The 21466-nt window shown below is 35.0% G+C and overlaps 2 protein-coding genes across 2 annotated transcripts; both read right to left on the bottom strand.

Annotated features, from left to right (window-relative positions):
- Positions 1-12655: 12655 nt before the first annotated feature.
- Positions 12656-13258, bottom strand: LOC140005515 (uncharacterized). The gene has a single exon (XM_072046519.1). The coding sequence runs from the start codon at positions 13256-13258 to the stop codon at positions 12656-12658; it is 603 nt and encodes a 200-aa protein (XP_071902620.1).
- A 2403-nt stretch (positions 13259-15661) lies between these two features.
- LOC113740865 (uncharacterized) lies at positions 15662-16396 on the bottom strand. The gene has a single exon (XM_027268380.1). The coding sequence runs from the start codon at positions 16394-16396 to the stop codon at positions 15662-15664; it is 735 nt and encodes a 244-aa protein (XP_027124181.1).
- Positions 16397-21466: the final 5070 nt, after the last annotated feature.

Raw genomic sequence — 21466 nt, 5'->3', positions numbered from 1 at the left:
AGGGAAGTACATTAGAGGTTTAGTGCACAAGTGAAACAAACTCAAGAGAAAATGGACACGAAACCCTCGCGCACGAGTACTATTTATAGTTGACTTTTGTGCAAATTTTAACCACAAATCACCTAAGCTTCTCTAAGAAGCTTCATTCATCAGCACACTCTTTCTCCCCTCCCTTAAGCTGGCCTAAACTCTTCAAGGAGAAGAAGAAAAAATGCTCTTCACCACTTCACTTCAAATCTAGCTCCAAATCCTTCACAAATCACCATTCAACCTCAAAATTACTTGGAAATTCACTTAAGTTAGAAGAAAGACTTCACTTTGGCGGTTTTCTTGGAGTTTTAGTGTTCAAAAAATTCTAATTTCTCTTAAAGTTAGGAGGTAACCATCCAACACCATCCAATCTTTCATTCTTGGCTTTAATGAGTTTTATTCTTAGTTTTCAAGATTGTAGCTTCATTATTGTTGTTGTTACTTGGGTTGGAATGGTTGATGTGGGATCTATGAATTTTCACCTTGGTTGTATGGGTTGATATGATGATATAATGCTTGATTTGAGTTGTTTAAGTGTTAATTAAGATGATTATGGATATAGAATCAAAGGAAAGTTGATGGAAAACTTCGCATGGTTGCTGACCGAAATCTGTCCTGTTTGCGCCGTGCATTTAGTTCAAATTTTTAATGCTCAAATAACTTTGAAACTGATGTATATATGTTGTATATGGTGTGTTGAAAGTTTCTACCAAAAATCATTTGAATTGGTTGAACAAAACATTAAATTTTGAAATTTAATCAAATCTGGAAACTGTATTCGGACAGCTTGAACAGTGTCACTTTGATCGAACATATCTTTTTGTACAGACGTCGAAATCGAGTGCTATTTGCGACATTTGAAACTAGAAATTGTAGCTTTCCAACGGTATAAAATGCACCATCCAGTTCGAATTGAGTGATCCGTAGTGATTCACCAAAGTTTCCTGTTTTCTTCTGCTGTTCTGTTCGAATGGCAGTGAGAAGCTGTGACTTGTCGCTTGAATTCGAGCTACCTATGAACTGATTTTCAGAACGACTTCTTCTGATGAAATGTAGCCTTTTGAATCTAGTTTTCAACGCCACTGACAATTCTCAATTCCAACTTGTATTGAGTGAGATATGGTACAATTTGTAAACTGCAGCAGAGCTAGAAAAATCCTACTTTTTGCTGGCCAACTGATTTGGTTGTTTGTTAGATGCTTTGCTTTGAATTGAAAATTTTGATGTCAACCAACTATTAATTATTTTTGAAATGTTTTTTGGACCTTGGTTTTACAAATGAACCAAAATGGGACTGATTTCGTGGTGCAAAATGTTTGAAATGGAAAGAAAACCAAAAAGACAGATTTACTTTGGGAAATTTCTTGAAACTTGGTAGTTTTGTTAACTACCTTCCCGTACGATTTGTTACGTAAAATTTGATAGAGGAGTTATCCGCATATGGAAGTTGAATTGTACCAAATTTGGTGTTATTCTAAGACCATTTTGATACCCAACTGAAGTCCCAAAGTTTGTTTTCAAATCTGGAAAATCCACAGAACAGTCTTCAATTTTGGCCAACTTTGAGCTGCTATATTTTGGCACTCAAAACTCCGAATTTAGTTCCGCTTGTTGTGTTTGAAACCTTGATTAGAATTATTATTGTGTTACAAGTTTCAGAGGCTAGTTCACTTTCTGTGAATTTTGTCGAATTTTCAAAATTTACCAAAAACATGATCGAAACTGTCTTGTATCCTCAAGTCAGCCACTTTGAGCTGAAATTTGAATGTCTTCCGTTTAGAATATTGGAAATGTGTCTTTTGGAAACTTTTAGTACTTTGAATTAATATTCCAGCGGTATAAATTTTTCAATTTTGGACCTATTAAGTGCAAGTTCTAATTTTTCTAAGTTTGACGTGCTAAACTGAAATTTTTCGACACGATGGGAAATGAATTTTTGGAAACTCTTCCCTACCTTTTGATAATGATTGATCGTTTTAAAATCGATTTCATGAAGAAAATCAGTTTTTCTTGTGTTAATAAAACCTCACTTCTGAATCTTTATTTTGAGTAATTAAGGTTCTTTGTTTGAGATATTGACTAGTCTAAATGAATGTACCTTCTTTCTTGATTAATACGTGATTGTGAGTGAGAAATACTTGTTAATTGTTCAAGCGCTCAAGGACATTTTAAGGGAATCTCGGTGCAGACACTTAAAACTTTGTTTGCTCACTTATTTTGAATGGGTGAGTGTCAAGTGCATGATTTGTCGTCTTTACTTGATTAATCTTACTTGTATACGTGAACATAACTTGATGAGACGAGTATGTACTTTATCGCACATGTTCTCCTTTATTTGACTTATACATGTATTATACGTGAACATGACTTGTATATCGATCGGAGTGAATCTCGTCAACTATTATACGTGTACTCGTGGGGACGCCCAAATCTCATTGGCCAATCTTGCGACTCGAGCCGGCATGGGCTTGGTCAAGAGGTTTGATGAACCATGAGAATATTACAAAACACAACTTGATCTTTTGAGATCTGGTTCGGCATACTTGTGGAGTATCGCCCTTTTCGTGCGTGTTCTTAAAAATAAAAGTTGATCTTTTGAGATCTTCTCCGGCATACTCGTGTAGTATTGCCCTTTTCGTGCGTGTTTGGTTATGGATCCAAGAGGGTGGAATGGTGGATGAAGGAAGTAGTAAGTGAAGTTTCTACGGACTTAATACCTACCCGGATGACGGAGTATCATCACGAGGGGGTATCGGATTGAGCCTTGGCGAAGCAAGTGAAAATTAGCTCCTGAGAGCTCCGGTATCCTTAACAATTGTGTTATATTATAAATTGTGAATTATTTAAACTTTCTTACTTTAATTCTTGTACATATGTTATTGTTACTTGTAACTTGAACTATGTGTTTGCATGTGCATGTTTTATTTTTTTTTTTCTTGGTCTCACGAGCATCCCCTCACCCCGTTAGATTTATTTTCCTTAACAGGAGCTGAAAAGGAAGGAATTATGGAGAAGCCTACTTGTTGGCTCTTTTGACTAGAATTTTAGGAATGTACTTGACTAGACATCTTATGGGAGTTGTCTATTTTGAGAAAGTGGATGTATTTTGAAACGTGTAATGTAAGATTGAATATCTATGTATGGAATTGGAAGTGACTTCTTTTCTTACATCGTTTGGTATTAACAGTTATTATTATATTAAGTTTGAACCGGAATAGTACCGAATCCTGGCGAGAAATGGGCAGGCGTTCCACGGATACCCTTGAATTCGCTCTTGAGAGAAGTGGGGGCGTCACAGTTGGTATCAGAGTCTAAGTTTCAGATCTTTGTAGTGTATCTTAAGCTAAAAGTTTAGGATACCGGACCGTAGGATTCACTTGATTATTAACCTATTGTATTCCAGTGGTTAAAGAGAATTAGTACTTGAGAGTTTCTTGAATGGCATTTGGTGGCAAAGAGCCTAGGTTTAGAGATTTATTTGGGGACATATCTTAGAGGCTTTACACTTGAGAATCGGGATTAGATAATTTAGTTGTAATTTAAGTAACGTTTGAGCGAGTTAGTAACTTTAAGTTTTTAACCTGGACATTGTGGTTGTTTTGTAGGGATGGATAATAGAAATGGACATGCCGCTAATGGTCACGGTCATGCCAATACCCATGTAAAATCTTTTAGACCTATTTACTACCTAGCTTTTGGTGGAGGAGTTCGTGTGCGTTACTCACTTTCTTCTAGGGTTCCTCGATACCCCTGTAGGGTGACGTATGCGTACTCTAATGACCTCGTACCATCACTGGACGATGAGCATCGTCAGTTGGTAAATACCAACCGAGTGCTACTTTAGGAGGTTGAGGAGTTGAGTGTCATGGAGGATGCTTAGGACGATAGGATCACAGAGTTGGGGGGAACTATGGTAGACGAGGTGGCTAGGACTGAGGCCGCACATGACGAGATTCGGAGGGTTAGAGCTCGACTCACTAGGATAGTCGAGGAGGTCTGGGATCGAGCTTCCGGGATTCTAACCGACACCTCTATGCTGATTGATGAGGTGATAGATACTATACAAAGTCCGACTCTTGAGGGTACTCCTGAGAAGGAGAATCCAGAGGAGCACCCTGAGGAGGAGGTTCCACCTGATAGCCCTACTGTGGACTAGATCTAGAGTGACAGACTTTTGACTTTTGTTGGGGTGATGCTAATGCCAAGACCATTGTATTTTTGTCTGACTGTGTGGTCTACTTTTGAGGCACTTGGCTTTACTTTAGTCATGCATGACTAAAAGTACTTTTAGGCACATGTGTTCTATATTTTTATAATACCCCATGGTTTGCTAATTGTGTGGATCTTGAAGTGTAAATACATATTAATTATTGTAATTTTCACTGTTTTCATGATTGGCTCTTATTTTAAGCGTTTTCTCTCGTAATTACTTTTATTTCCTGTGCTAGGCATAACTAGGATTATGGACGGACGTAGGAGTGGTCGAGGTCGTGGGCGAAAGATTAGGCAAAACCAACCTCAAGAGGATGAACAAGGATCGGCAACTGGACCGACCCAAGGACAAAAAATGTAGAGGGTAACCAAGTGGCTACTGCCATTAATAGGATGACTGATATCCGTGAATGATTAGTTGAGAGACAGGGTCCAGGACCACTTAACCAACCCGGAGCTCAGGATAGAGGGGAAGATAGAGTCTTGGAGCGATTTTTGAAATTTAATCCACCCAAATTTATTGGAGGACCTGACACCAAGTTAACGGAGAATTGGTTAGAAAGAATGACCAACATTTTCGCCGCCTTAGATTATGTGGAGGAGAGGTGAGTGACTTTTGCTGTCTTTCAGTTTGAGGGTGCAACACGCGTTTGGTGGGATGTGATAAGGGAAAAATGGGAAAGAGCACAAACCCCTTGGACCTGGAAAAACCTTTTAAAAGAATTTAATGAGAAATTTCTCCCGTCCTTGGTTCAAGAGAAACGGGAGGACGAATTCATAAAAGTGAAGCAGGAGGCGTCTAATGTGGCTGAGTATGAGGAGAAAATTCACTAAACTTTCTAGGTACGCCCCAGAATTGGTAGCCACTGAGAGGAGAAGAATAAGGCGATTTGTACAGGGACTTAACGTGGAGATTCAAGAGGGGTTAGCAGCAGCCCAAATCTCTACTTTCACCGAATCTCTAGAGAAAGCGCAGAGAGTCAAAAGTGCAAGGCTGCAAGTTAAGGTTTTTCATGTCAAGAAAAGAGGCACTCCTAGTCATCCTCCTGGACAAGCAGATAAGGGTGCCCCACCTTCTAAAAAGGAAAAAGAAACGGGAGGAGCAGAGACATCTAATACACCAAAAAAGACTCAATCAAGAGAAGACCACAATGGACGAGATCAATAGAGAAGAACACCTCTAAGTGATTAAGTTGTGGCTTCTCAAGTTATTTGTGATTATTGTCGTAAGCCTAACCATACAGAGAATGAGTGCTGGAAGAAATCGGGAAAGTGTTTATATTGTGGCAGCACTGAACATCAGGTCGCGAATTGTCCGAATATACCCAAGGAAGGAGGTAGTGCTCAACGGCCAGACAAGTCGGTATCTAAACAATCTAGTGTTGGAGGCAGTCGACCTAAAGCGCCGGCTAGGATTTATACATTAGACTATCAACAAGTTTTCGATCCCGCTAAGGTCATTGAAGGTATAATTCTTACTTTTCATTGTTTATTTAAAGTTCTAAGTGACCCTAGTACAACACACTCTTTTGCAAAACCCTAGATTCATGAGATTGAATCAAAATTTGACTGCCAATTGGGTGACTAGAAATTATGAGATATTGGTTGAAAAGTGTAAGTTATTGATTGATCTGATAAACATGACTATTAATGGGTATAATAATATCCTAAATATGAATTTCGAGGATAAAATTCTTTTTAAGGAGGGAAGGATGTGAGGATCCCAAAAATTTTCTTATTTTTATCTTATTTACTGGCGTATTTAAATATTTATTCACTCATTTTCTCTGAATTATTTATTTCAACCATTTTAAATCTATTTATATGGATTTATGTCTCCTTTATGTTTTTAAAACGTTTCATTAGAAAAATTTATTTTTCGGAAGTTCGTTTGGTAAGGAATAACGAGTTCACGTTTTCGAGGCAATATTCGATCCGAGAGTGCAATGATCTTGAAGATTTGAGGACTCATGTTTCATTCTTAAAATAGTTATTTTTAAGATTAATTACCCTAGTATTAGTTAGTTATATTATCGTTACATGAATTTCTTTTAATTTTCGCCTTATCGCGCGCGAATCGGAAGTTCGCGTTTTCGCGTCAAATCGACCCAATGAAGATTTAAGAAATTTATTCTAGACTACTAAAAGTGAATAATTATAATGTTAAGGGAAATACATTAAAGGTTTAGTGCACAAGTGAAACAAATCCGAGAGAAAATGGACACGAAACCCTCGCACGCGAATACTATTCATAGTTGACTTTTGTGCAAATTTTAACCACAAATCACCCAAGCTTCTCCAAGAAGCTTCATTCATCAGCACACTCTTTCTCGCCTCCCCTCAAGCTGGCCGAAACTCTTCAAGGAGAAGAAGAAAAAATGGTCTTCACCACTTCACTTTAAATCTTGCTCCAAATCCTCCACAAATCACCATCCAACCTCAAAATCACTTGAAAATTCACTTAAGCTAGAAGAAAGACTTCATCTTGGCGGTTTTCTTGGAGTTTTAGTGATCAAAAAATTCTGGTTTCTCTTAAAGGTAGGAGGTAACCATACAATACCATCCAATCTTTCATTCTTGGCTTTAATGGGTTTTATTCTTAGATTTGAAACTTGTAGCTTCATTATTGTTGTTGTTACTTGGGTTGGAATGGTTGATGTGGGCTCTATGAATTTCCACCTTGGTTGTATGGGCTGATATGATGATATAATGCTTGATTTGAGTTGTTTAAGTGTTGGTTAAGATGATAATGGATATAGAATCGAAGGAAAGTTGAAGGAAAATTTCGCATGGTTGCTGACCGAAATCTGTCCTGTTTGTGCCGTGCATTTAGTTTGAATTTTTGATACTCAAATGACTTTGAAACGGATGTATATGTTGCATATGGTGTGTTAAAAGGTTTTACCAAAAATCATTTGAATCGGTTGAACAAAACATGAAATTTTGAAATTTAATCAAATCTGGAAACTGTGTTCGGACAGGTTGAACAGTGTTCCTTTGATCAAACATATCTTTTTGTACAGACGTCGAAATGGAGTGCTGTTTGCGGCATTTGAAACTAGAAATTGTAGCTTTCCAATGATATAAAATGCACTATCTAGTTCAAACTGAGTGATCCGTAGTGATTCACCAAAGTTTCCTATTTTGTTCTGCTGTTCTGTTCGAATGGCAGTGAGAAGCTGTGACTTGTCGCTTGAATTCGAGCTACCTATGAACTGATTTTTAAAACGACTTCTTCTGATGAAATGTAGTCTTTTGAATCTAGTTTTCAATGCCACTGACAATTCTCAATTCCAAGTTGTATTGAATGAGATATGGTACAATTTGTAAACTGCAGCAAAGCTGGAAAAACCCTACTTTTTGCTGGCCAACTGATTTGGTTGTTTGTTAGATGCTTTGTTTTGAATTAAAAATTTTGATGTCAACCAATTATTAATTGTTTTTGAAATATTTTTTGGACCTTGGTTTCAGAAATGAACCAAAATGGGACTGATTTCGTGGTGTAAAATATTTCACAAGGAAAGAAAACCAAAAAGACAGATTTGCTTTGGGAAATTCTTGAACCTTGGTAGTTTTGTTAACTATCTTTCCGTACGATTTTTACGTGAAATTTGATAAAGGAGTAGTCCTCATATGGAAGTTGAATTGTACCAAATTTGGTGTTATTCTAATACCATTTTGATACCCAACTGAAGTTCCAAAATTTGTTTTCAAATCTGGAAAATCCACAGAACAGTCTTCAATTTTGGCCATTTTGAGCTGCTATATTTTGGCACTCAAAACTCCGAATTTAGTTCTGCTCATTGTGTTTGAAACCTTGGTTGGAATTATTATTGTGTTACAAGTTTCAAAGGCTATTTCACTTTCTGTGAATTTTTCCGAATTTCCAAAATTTACCAAAAACATGATCGAAACTGTCTTGTATGCTCAAGTCTGCCATTTTGACCTGAATTTTGAATATCTTCCGTTTAGAATCTTGGAATGGTGTCTTCTGGGAACTTTTAGTACTTTGAACCAAAATTTCAACGGTATAAAGTTTTCCAATTTTGGACCTATTGAGTGCAAGTTCTGATTTTTCTAATTTTAACGTACAAAACTGAAATTTTTCGACACGATGGAAAATGAGTTTTTGGAAACTCTTCCCTATCTTTTGATAATGATACATTTTAAACTCGATTTCATGAAGGAAATCAGTTTTTCTTGTGTTAATAAAACCTCACTTTTGAACATTTATTTTGAGTGGTTAAGGTTCTTTGTTTGAGGTATTGACTAGTCTAAATGAGTGTACCTTCTTTCTAGATTAATACGTGATTGTGAGTGAGAAAACTTGTTAATTGTTCAGGCGCTCTAGGAGATTTCGGAGGGAATCTCGGTGCGGACATTTAAAACTTTGTTTACTCACTTATTTTGAATCGGTGAGTGTCAAGTGCATGATTTGTCGTGTTTACTTGTTTAATCTTACTTGCATACGTGAACATAACTTGATGAGACGAGTATGTACTTTATCGCACCTGTTCTCCTTTATTTGACTTATACATGTATTATACGTGAACATGACTTGTATATCGATCGGAGTGAATCTCGTCAACTATTATACATGTACTCGTGGGGACGCCCAAATCTCATTGGCCAATCTTGCGACTCGAGCCGGCATGGGCTTGGTCAAGAGGTTTGATGAACCATGAGAATATTACAAAACACAACTTGATCTTTTGAGATCTGGTTCGGCATACTCGTGGAGTATCGCCCTTTTCGTGCGTGTTCTTAAAAATAAAAGTTGATCTTTTGAGATCTTCTCCGGCATACTCGTGTAGTATTACCCTTTTCGTGCGTGTTTGGTTATGGATCCAAGAGGGTGGAATGGTGGATGAAGGAAGTAGTAAGTGAAGTTTCTACGGACTTAATACCTACCCGGATGACGGAGTATCATCACGAGGGGGTATCGGATTGAGCCTTGGCGAAACAAGTGAAAATTAGCTCCTGAGAGCTCCGGTATCCTTAACAATTGTGTTATATTATAAATTGTGAATTATTTAAACTTTCTTACTTTAATTCTTGTACATATGTTATTGTTACTTGTAACTTGAACTACGTGTTTGCATGTGCATGTTTTATTTTTTTTTTCTTGGTCTCACGAGCATCCCCTCACCCCGTTAGATTTGTTTTCCTTAACAGGAGTTGAAAAGGAAGGAATTATGGAGAAGTCTACTTGATGGCTCTTTTGACTAGAATTTTGGGAATGTACTTGACTAGACATCTTATGAGAGTTGTTTATTTTGGAAAAGTGGATGCATTTTGAAACGTGTAATGTAAGATTGAATATCTATGTATGGAAGTGACTTCTTTTCATACATCGTCTGGTATTAATAGTTATTATTATATTAAACTTGAATGGGAATCGTACCAATTCCTGGGGAGAGTTGGGCAGGCATTTCGCGGATACGTTTGGGTTCGCCCTTAGGAGAAGCAGGGGCGTCACAGTAACACCCATCTATTCAAATTTATTTCATTTACTTACAAATTTGTTCCACCACAATTATGCAATTTATTGAATTCGGATATTGCTATATTAGCTACTCCTCTTTTCCATTTTGCAACACCTTTCTCAATAGGTATGTTTTCTTTAACCAATCTCCTTTTTGGTTGTAAGAAATATGTAATCTTGCAAGTTGTATGTGCAATAATTTTTTAGTATTTTAATTTAATTGTCCATGTTAAACAGGTTTGATAGAGAGGAGATCACGTTTGTTAATTGTTATTTGTGGTTTAAAATGAGTTTATCATCATAAATTTTCCCATATATAGATTACATCTACTTCTTTTGTTGTTTTAACTATAGTTATGATAATTTTCAAATCATTTGTTACTTTATTGACGATTCCATTTAGGCAATTTTCACTTCATTTAATTTGCCAATATGTTTAACTATCTACTTAAAACTATTTGGTTGCAAATTTAAAATATGTACTCCATTACTTTTAATTGTTTTCTTGAATTGAGTGGGTTAAGATGTTTTAGTACTTTTTTTTGAGGTAATTATTCCTCTAAATTAGTGTGTTAGTTGTTGTATATCTTTGCAACTAGCTCAAAAACTGATGTTTCATTATTGTAACTCCTATCAAGAAGGAGATGCTTTGTTATATGTTCTAAATCATACAATAAATCATAATTGATTGATGGATTAATGTGGAGGTCTCGTGATGATATGTCCTTGGAATCTATATAAATTCAAGAATTTGGCTTGCAAGAACCGAAATTCCACTAGCAATGATTTCTTCAAGTATGCTAATTGTTCAAATCTCACTTATATGACAAGATAATGTGGTGGATTACCCTCATATCAAGATCAAATTCAAACTAAACAATAGATTTTAATATCCCTAAAGTGCATGAGCAGATATAAGTAGGTCTTTCATTCTATTAAGTTATACGCAAAGTGGTTGATCGTATCTTATAATTATGTTTCATTGCATATTATATTTTTTGACTCAATATGTAACTTATAATTTTTTTGTTTAATATCACATAATAAAATTGTCATACTTCAATTCTTATACTACAAAATACCAAATAATAATTATTAACCATCCTTAATTACAGGTACTCCTGCGACTCGCATGGGCTTTTCCCCCTAGTATTTTGGAGAAAAAACAAATTAAAGTAGAAAATGAGAAGTTAAAGGTCAATATTGATAAGTTAAAAGAGTCTCACAAAGAAATTGAAATTTCAAATAAAGAATTGAAGAAAGAAAATGAAAAATTCAAAGAAAAAAATGAAGGTTTGTGAATCTTTAAAAGTTGAACATGTAAATATGAAGAAGAGAATAGATAATTTGAGTTTCTGCTTAAATGAGTTTACCAATGGAAAAAAAGAAACCAAAACTTGTTATAAAAGTGAATGATTTCGAAATTCTAATGATAATAAGAAAAGTTTTATTAAGTATAAATTAACATACTATTTTTGTGGAAAATTTGGTCATAAAATTGATACATATTTTAAGAAAAGAGAGTTTAATGGAGGAGCTAAAATGATGTGAGTCAAAAAGTATAAATCTATAATTCACAAAGAAAAATAAAATGTTTATAAGAAAAATAATATTAGAAATGTGTCTCTAAGATTTGAAAGTCAATATGATAATAAAGGAAAGTCACATATTAGTTTGAATAACAAGAGATTACCATTGAGCCATTTTAAGGGGAATAAAAATATTTTTGTGGTGTTTCAATGTAAAATAACTATAGAAAACTTTTAAAAGTTTATGAAGATATTAAAGATATGAGATTCAATAACCATCAATTTGGGTTCTATTCATGAATATAATTGAACTTACTTGATAATTTGTTAGATAATTGAAAACATTTTTATTCTTCAAAATATATATGATTGTGCATGATTTTATATGATTTATTTAAGGATGATTAGTTAAATAAAGAAGTGAACGCAAAAAAAAAAATTATGGCTCATTGCCTATTATTATTTTGGAAAGAATGCAACATGAATGATACTTTAAACTTTCAATGGATTTTCAATTAAAAAATAATATATATATATATATATATTACAATATTATCATTTTGAATTTGCTTGTTTATGATATATAAGTTGCTTATCGTTGTTAATACTTGTACAAAGTTATACAAGACATGTTCTTTTATACTACTAGTGCATACTTGTATAAAGTACTTTTGTTTAAGATTTGTGTAGTTTGAGAGTGATATTCAAGAATACATATTCCCTCAAGTCAAAACAATCTATCTCAAGCCACACTTTGAAAATGATTGTCCAAATAGTTTGGAGATTTGGAAAGAAGAAAGAAATGGAGTTCTCATCTACCAAATTCAATTTTGCCCCATGGAGTAGATGGAGAATAAAAGTAAAAAGTAAAGCATGCATCTACCTTGGACACTGAGAATGATAACAATTATAAATAGATGAAATATATTGAGATATACTTTTAAAACTTAACTTTCTTTCCTCAAATTGTGTATGAGACAAATAAGTAATATTTGAATGCTTGATTGATGTGTATCCCAATTTGCACTTTTATGAAAATAGAATACATGGATTTAGAATGTCTAATTGTTTTGACATTCTATTCATATTTTGTCCTAGTGTGAATATATTTTTTTAAAATAATGAATTTAGACATATAAATGCTTGATTATGTAACCTCCAAATTTTTCTCAATTATGTTCATGACTTGCAAAAGAAAGGGAGAGAAAAATCCTTTTATGATTAACTTGTTAGGAGCTTTATATGTAGATTATACTAGTTATCTAAGTTGGATATAGTTTAACTACTAGATATAATACATCTCCTAGTTTAAATGTGAGAGCATTCTACCCTAACTCAGTTTTTTTTTCCAAAGTAAACAATATATTAAATTGCACCATAACAACTTTACAAATTTTGTTTACAAAATTGGAGCAACTGCTCCTAAATCTTCCCTAGCTAATCTAGTTAACTTGAGAGGGAAGAAAACCTTCCAGTAAACATCCTCTACTAAGTTCAAGGCAAATCTTGCCAAACTATGACTTACAACATTTCCTTCTCTTCTAATGAAAGAAAAGTTGCAATTTCTAAAGTTTTGTTTTAACAACTTTATGTCTTCAATTAGCGTTTCAATCTTTGCATCCCTTGTGTCTTCATCTAGAATTTTACTTACTGCTATCTTGCAATCAGATTGTATCTCTACATTCACCCATCCTTCTTGCATAGTTACCGTTAAAGCTTTCCTAATGGCGCAAGCTTCTTCCACAACAGGATCACTGCATCTTTTTTCAATACTAGCCCAAGCTCCAACAATATCACCATATCCCCTTCTAGCTATCATACCCCAGCTAGCTTTCCCATGCTTTATATCAGTTGCTGCATCCGTATTGCGTATCACAACTCCTGCTATTGGTGGTTTCCATCTGTCTTGACTTTGTGGACCTGTTTCTTGTTCAGCCTCTTTTATTTTTTGGTTGACTAACTCATATTCTTGCCACTCTTGCATAGCTTTGTTAACCACCATCCCAGGACATTTTTTCTCTCTATTAAATTGAGCTTGATTTCTTGCCTTGCATACTTGCCACAAAATATTTACTGTCAGCACTATATGCTCTCTTCCACCCTTTCTCTACCGAGCTTCCATTAGGCTATTCAACCATAACTAGAAGTTGTGTCTGAAATTTTCAATTCCATCCCATTTCACTGGTGTAGCTTTCCATATCACTGTTTCCTATTGACAGAAAAATAACATATGCTCTAGTGTTTCAGTTCCCTCTCCACAACATAAGCACTTGTCCTCCCCTTTCCCAGTTCTACTCTTTATTACTACATTCACTGGCAAGATCCTATGCAGACATTTCCATATGAAGTGTTTTAGCTTATGTTTCATATTTAGGCTCCAAATGAACTTCCAAACCTTTGTATTCTGTTCATTTCTGTTATCACCTGCCACCTGCCTTCTGGTCATTTCATGCCAATTACTCCTCTGTTTCTGTAACTATTTTGCCAAAGTATATCCTGTCTTAACAGTATGCTCCCTAGATGAAGAGAAAGGCCACACCAATCTGTCCTTGCTGCTACAAATACTAATAGGGATGTTTTTTATATTCCTGTAGTCTTCCTCATTAAAAATGGACCTAATGAGCTCTATTCTCCACTCCTCATTCTGAATAAACTCATTTATTTTTAGTATAGAGCAATCAAGAGGCTTTATTATAGTAACCATCCTTTTTTTCTCTATCAGGTATCCACCTGTCTTCCCATACATCAATTGTATGCCCATCTCCTACTCTTTTTCTTGCTCCTATTTCCAGCAACTCACCTGCACTAATCACACTCTTCCACATCCAGGAGTCACTCTCATTAATTTTCATCTTCCATACTGACTCTTCCTTAAAATATCTTCCCTTCAGTATCCTGCTCATCATCAGATTTGGCCTAGTTAAAATCCTTCACAATTGCCTTGCTAACATTGCAATATTAAACTCCATTAGATCTCTAAAACCCAATCCTCCCTTTCCTTTAACATCCGCGAGTCTCTCCCATCCTAACCAGTGAATTTTCCTTTTTTTGTCCTTTTCACCCCACCAGAACTTTGCCATTTCCTTACATATATCAACACAGATTCCTTTTGGCAGTCTAACACATCCCATTGCATATGTAAGCATTGCCAGTATGATATATTTCAGCATTACTTCCTTTCCAGCTTGATTCAACAGTTTTTCCTCCACCCCTTCAATCTATGCATCACTCTCTCCTTTATATAGCTGAAAACTTGTTTTTTTGTCCTTCCTATTGCCACTGGTAAGCCCAAATATCTACTCTGTTGTACTTGCTTCATGCCTTCTAGTACTTCTATCACCTCTCTTTTTTTATTCTCTCTCATATTTTTTCCAAAAAATACAAATGATTTATAAGCATTAATCATTTGACCAGATGCATTTTCATATATCTTTAAAATCTGCATTGCCTGCTGTGCTTCCTCCTTTGTTGCCTTGTAGAAAATAAGAGTATCATCTATGAAAAACAAATGAGAAACTGCAGGGCACTCCTTTGCTATTCGCAATCCAGCTATTTTTTGACATTACATTGCATGCTTCACCAAACTGGATAGACCTTTAGTAATCATCACAAACAAGTAGGGGGACAATGGATCTCCTTGTCTAAGTCCCCTTTTAGGTCTAACATAACCCTTTCTCTCGCCATTAATATTAAATGAATAGCTAACAGAGGATACACATTTCATTACCTACTGAATTCACATAGGACAAAATCCCATTTTCTGCATAATTTTGCCCAAAAAGACCCATTTGACTCTATCATAGGCTTTGGACATGTCTAACTTAAGAGCCATGTGCACTATTTTTCCAGTTCTTTTTGTATTTGGGTGATGAAAAAACTCATGAGCAATTACCACATTATCAAGAATCTGTCTACCAGGTATAAAAGTTGATTGGTTAAGACTAAAGCAGTGTTTAAAAGGCTTAACTCTATTAACAAGAACTTTTGCAATGATTCTATAAACAACGTTACACAGACTTATAGGCCTAAATTGGGACACCATCACAAGAAATTCAGTTTTTGTAACTAAAGTAATAATGGTTTCGTTGATAGACTTCAGAAGGTTGCTAGAATGGAAAAAGCTAGAAATTGCAGCAATTAGATCACCTTTTATGATGTTCCAGAATCTTTGAAAAAAGACTAGTGCCAAACATCCGGTCCAAGTCCCTTGTATCGATGCAATGAGAACACTGCCTTCCTGACCTCCCATTCTACAACAGGTCTTGTTAACCTCATGTTCATCTGACTCATAATTGTCTGAGGAATTCCTTCAACGATTACATCAAATTGGCTCAAACTATGAGGACTTAAATAGGTTGTAGAAGTAGCTTATTATTTCCTCCTCCACTTTAGATTTAGCTTTACACTAATTTTCATTCTGCTTCTGAAGTGTAGATATTTTATTTCTCCTTCTTTTAGCCTCAACCACAGCATGAAAATAACTTGTATTCTTGTCTCCCTCTTGAAGCCTCTTTACTCTAGCTTTTCGTCCCCAGAAGACTTCCTCTTTTTTATAGGCATTAGCAAGCTTTTTCTGCAGATAACTGATTTCCTCTTTTGTATTAGGCCCCCCTACATTCCTGATATCTATGATTTTCTGCTTTACTTCCTCAATGTCCTTCTTAGCATTACCCTTCAACTTTTTATTCCATCTCATGAGTTCAAATCTACATTCTTTGATTCTGTTCTGGAGTCTAAAAAATCTTGATCCCTCTTGCTTGTTCCCCCATGCTTTTTTAATTACCTCTCTCACTTCTTTATATTCAAGCCATTTCCTGTCAAAATAGAATCTCCTTTTCCAATTTCGTCTTATTGGTTCAATTTCCAACAACATCATACAATGATCTGATGCTTCAACATGAATGTGAGTGCACTTTGCCCTTTCATAGGTCTCTTTCCATCCACTATCAATCAGAATTCTATCCAGTCTTTCCTTTACCTCTCCTGCATTATCCCATTTATTACACCAAGTCCATGGCTCCCCCTCAAATCCCAATTCTGAAAGCTGATTATTTCTGATAAAGTTATTGAAAACTCTAAAGCTAGATTCAGGCCTTTTACTTTCTCCCCATTTCTCTGCATTTGACACTTTATCCTTCATATCTCCTGCTAGAATCCAGTTTTTTTTTCCAAATACATTTCCTCTGGCTAATAATGTCCCACTGTTTCCCTCTAACCTAGTCCCCCGAGCTAGCATATATGCCAATGAGCCACCACTTACAATTTTTCCTTTGGTCCTCTATAAGTAATTCTATAGTAAAATCAGTGTATAGTATCCTATTGACCTTAATATCATTTCTCCACATAGTAGCTAATCCACCAGCCTTCCCTCTTGGTTCCACCACAAATAGGTTACCAAACCTAAGTTTCATCTTAACCTTGTTCATAACACATTTTGTGTTCTTAGTTTCAAACAAAAATATTAAATTTGGGGAGTGGAGCTTAGCTATCTCCTCTAATTGGAGAATTGTCAAGAGGCCCCCAACACCTCTACAATTCCACACTAGTACATTCATTGACAAATTGGAGACTCTTTTAGGTAGGACTCTACTACCTTCAAATTACTCTCCTCATTTTCTAACAAAAGACTTCCTTTGATCCTTCTGTTTTGACTATCCACTTCCATCTCCACACTGTCTACTACTTCCTCAGCCCCTCCTTTTCTTTTCCCCCTCTTTTGCCATAGAATTCTCTCATTATAGTCCGCCAAAAGCTTCCTATTTCCTACTTCTTTCACTAATCTTTTCCATCCTCTATTTCCTTTGTATCTTCCTTTCCCATTCTCTTTTCCTTCCCCACCCTTTTTGCCTTCTTTATAACCTTCCAACAAGTTCTGTTTTACTTTCTATCTATCCCTTTTTGCAACCCTTTCCATTCTATATTCAATTGTTCCATTTATCCACATATTATCCTCCTACCCTGCTTCCTCTATCTCCTCCATAGCTCCCCCAACCTCCTTTCTTACCTCATCCCTCATTTCCTGTCCATTCCAATTACTTTCCTTTTTAGTTTTCCCCTTTTCTACCTTTTTCCCATTTCCCAACTGTTTTTATCCATTCCTGCATAGTTTTTCTTTCTTATTTGCCCCTCCCTAATTATCTGACTTCCATTTTCTATTACCCCAACCCCTTCATCCTTATTCTTCTTCCTATTTCTATTCTCATTCTCGTACCTTCCGCCCTCATTCTCTCTCCATGTTATCATTAGTCTATTCCTGTCCTCATTTTCCTTTTGTGCATTACTTCCTATCTCACCTGGTTCCTCCTGATTCTGCCCAAATCTGCCCTACTTCTTAATAAGACTTCTTGGATTACTAGCTTGTAACCATGTTCCAAATTGAGGCTCTCTCCGCATATGAGCTCCTTTTTTTTGTAGTTTCTCTCTGTATGTCCCATAATTCCACAGCTAAAACAAAAATCAGGACACCTCTCATACTTAAATTCCACCCATCTAATTATACCATTCATTTTAACCATAGTTCCCCTCAGCATTGGTTGATTTAGATCAATTTCAGCTAGAATTTTTATATGCTTTCCCTCTTTAGTCCCACTATTGGGGATAATAACATCTTTCACGGATGAAAATACTCCCCCAATCTTTCTTCCTGCATCTTTTGTTATCTAGCGTAAAAGAAGATTCTAGATTTGCACCCATATCCAAGTTTTGTTAAAAGCATTTCCATCTAATTCCAGCCCCTCCCTCCATGGTAGTACCACTAAAGGCAGATTATCATACACCCATGGTCTACTATTCAACACTCTATCTTTATTCTGCATATTAGCAAATCCTAACTTAGTTAAACCTAGCATATTATTTTGTGCAAGTGAAATGATTGTGATGTTATTTGTCATCTTCATATTTAAACGCTATATCTATCCATATTGACATCACATAAGAAAATGAATCTGATATCAATCTAGTGACTTTCATATTATTCATGTTTAAAAAGATAAAATGTTCTTATCCTCACAATAATTGAGGTAGTTGCATCTCGTGCTTGAATGTTAATTAACTCTTGTTTTGATGATACTTTTATTTACACCTTAGTGCCTATTTATATATTTTTCAAAATAGGAGGTACTATAGTAGGAATGTGTAAAAAAATTATTTTGAAAATAATTCATTACATGATTCCCTTGTATGTACTTGTTAAAATACTTTTGAAGGGATAACTCTTTGGATATAATTCATCTCCTTGTGCTTACTTAAGTTATATTATTATTCTAGAGGAATACTTGATGAGAATGATGACGAAAATTGATTTGACTTTGATTTTAGGGAAGTTTTATGCAATTCCTTCTTCTTATACAATGTTCTTTTATACTTATTTATTTATGATGATGTCAAAAGAGAGAGAAGATTGAATAATATTTCTTTCGATAATGAGCTTATACTAAGGGGGAGTCTATTTCATCAAAGAAATCATTATTTTGTTTGTCATCATTAAAAAGGGGAAAATTGTAGATTTAGGTTAATCAATCCTTAGTTTTGATGATAATGAAACAAATTGATGATTTAGACTAATTGTTTCATATGAGAAATTGTCCAAAATAGGTGTCAAATCCAAAAGAATGAAGAAATGATTTGAATCAAATGAAGCAAAAACTGTTGATGCTATCGAATGCTTTTCGAAGCATTAGACGTTCAATAATTGATGCGAGTATTTCTGACAAAAGCTGTTGGACACTTCACAAGGATGTAGGATGTCAGATAGTCAAGGGAATCTATGGAACAATCATATTGAACGTAAACCTCTTAGATCGGCTGTTTGATAAATTTGAAAAGAACACCTTAACAATCTAACCTCTATCGAAAGCAAGACTTTTCGGACCCACAAATTCCATGGACTGTCGGATAAGAGTTGAGAACATACTACCGGATGTACCCATCGAATGCAAAGAAGAGGATTGGATGTGAGTAACTCTATAGTCAGGATTCCTGATAAAGTAGAAGTAGACTCTTGATAAAAAATAAATAAATAGATAGAACCAAACTACAAAAGTTAGGGCTAAGAGGAAAGTTCTTTTACATTTTTTTTCTTTTCTTGGATGAGAAGAAAGTTAGGACATCTGCAAGAGGTATCTTCAAATCTATCATCTTCCTCTTTCTTCTATTGCAGTTTTTTCTCTTATGTACTCTTAGGTAATATAGCTGCTTTTCCTAATTCTATGTAATATTTATTTATTCATTTCCTATCCTAAGAGACTAAAAGAAAGAGTTCCTCTTATGAATAGTAACAGAGGTCCCTTATGGGTACGTTTAATGTGTGGGGTGGATTGGTAGTTTGCATTGTGTGGCTTACGTGGAAGAAGTTGGAAGGTGCCGAAATTGCTTGATTGTGTTAGGTATATAGCAAATGTGGTTGTGTGATTTTACTTTATTGCCCTGCTTTAGTGATGTTGTTGGCTTAGGTGTCTATTTCCAAGCTATGTATAGATAATTTGATGTATCACTTGAGTGGTGCAAATATAGTGCTTTGTGCGGAGGCGCTTTACTCTTTGTCTGATCGTGAACTAGCTGTGTTCAAATTACTGAAAGAGTACAAAAGGAAGTTGAGATTGTCCGTTCTCAAATCAATGGTACACTTGAGATATTGCTAAAATCATAAGCTGCAATTTCCTTTGTCTTGCATTCCTGCTTCCCCACTTGCTCTGTGCTAACTCTGAAAAGTGTTGGTCAATTGCTTTGTTATTTTTTGCATTTTTTGTTTGCTTTTGCATCGTCTACTCAGTCTTTTCATTTGAGTGTTCATTGGTTTATTGCCAGTCGTGCTTTCTTTATCGCATGCATAGAGCTATTTCTATGGCAAAGCTTTTCTTCATCTATTACAGTCAAGGATAATTGGTTATATTTGTGTTTGGATTTGATCAATTTGTGTAGTTGGCTTCTACAGGTTTATTTTCAACTGCTTGAGTTGTAGTTATTGTGTATGCATTGAAATTCAAGTTAAATCATTATGGAATAATTGTTTATTGCCTCAACTTAGAGAATTGCTGTTGATTGAGCTTTACATATCTCTTATAGGCTCAACATCCTACACAGCTCCTGATCAAACATCAGCAATTGCACACTCAAGCAAACAACCAATCAGTCCAACATCCGATTCTCAGCCTGATCAAAGTGCTACAACTAAGTCACTTGCAACCACAACAAGAAATAAAACAACAGCGAAAGCACCACAATAAAAGACTACCACAATATAAGCCCCAAGCAGAAGAGAGCGCCACCAACAACAATCACCAGCCAAGCAAAACACCAAAAGATTGAGTAACTATTTCCAATCCAACAAGCACTAATCATGTGACTTCCTGCTACCTATCTCACCCACTATGCAAATACTTTTCTCTATGCATAGGTAATACTTTTGCCTGAAGTTCCTTACGAGCTCTGTAGATAGGTAATACTTTTGTCTGAAGCTCTTTACGAGCTCTACATTCTAACAGTCTTATTTAGCAAACTCATACAAAAGACAGTATCCTACTTAACTATAAACCATTGTTTTAAACTGCATTTCTGTAGCGAATCTCAAGGCGAGCTCCAAATGCCTCGGGGCATTTGAATGGGGGGTGCAAGTGTTATAAGTCCCAAGTTATTTGGGGCATTCAGGAAGTTTTTATATTTTTTTAATTTTGAATTTTGAATTTACTATTTTATCTTGCTTATTTTTGTTTTCTATCCTTATTATTGTTTAATAATTATAAAGAATGATTTCATTTATTTTATCTTTGAAAATAATTTGGGAGAATATAAAATAAAAACATCCATGACTTTGTTTCCTATTTTTTCCTTTTCTTTGATCACAAAATATAATTATTTTTTTATTAACATGATTCTAGATGGCTAATATATGTGTTGAAGTTAGTTGTAATTTACTTGTTAGCAAACAATAATATTTTTGTAATTTTCTTAATTTTATCAAAATTTTATATTTATTAGTAGCATATATACATACATATGTATGAGTATTATAATTTGTAGTATTATTTTATATTTTTTAATATATTTAAAAAAACAAATTTTGTGGTACTTACACCCCATGCCTCGAGGCTTTCATTCGACTTGGATAGACATAGGATGCCTCACTTAATGCTCTCGCTTTTTAAAACATTGTTATAAACTACTTTTTGTAATGTATCAACCACTATATGGCATCATATATATATACATATTA

Source organism: Coffea arabica, chromosome 4e, assembly GCF_036785885.1.
Source record: "Coffea arabica cultivar ET-39 chromosome 4e, Coffea Arabica ET-39 HiFi, whole genome shotgun sequence".
Classification (NCBI taxonomy): domain Eukaryota; kingdom Viridiplantae; phylum Streptophyta; class Magnoliopsida; order Gentianales; family Rubiaceae; genus Coffea; species Coffea arabica.
The sequence above is the reverse complement of the archived record's forward strand: the minus strand, read 5'-3'. Positions and strand labels throughout refer to the sequence as shown.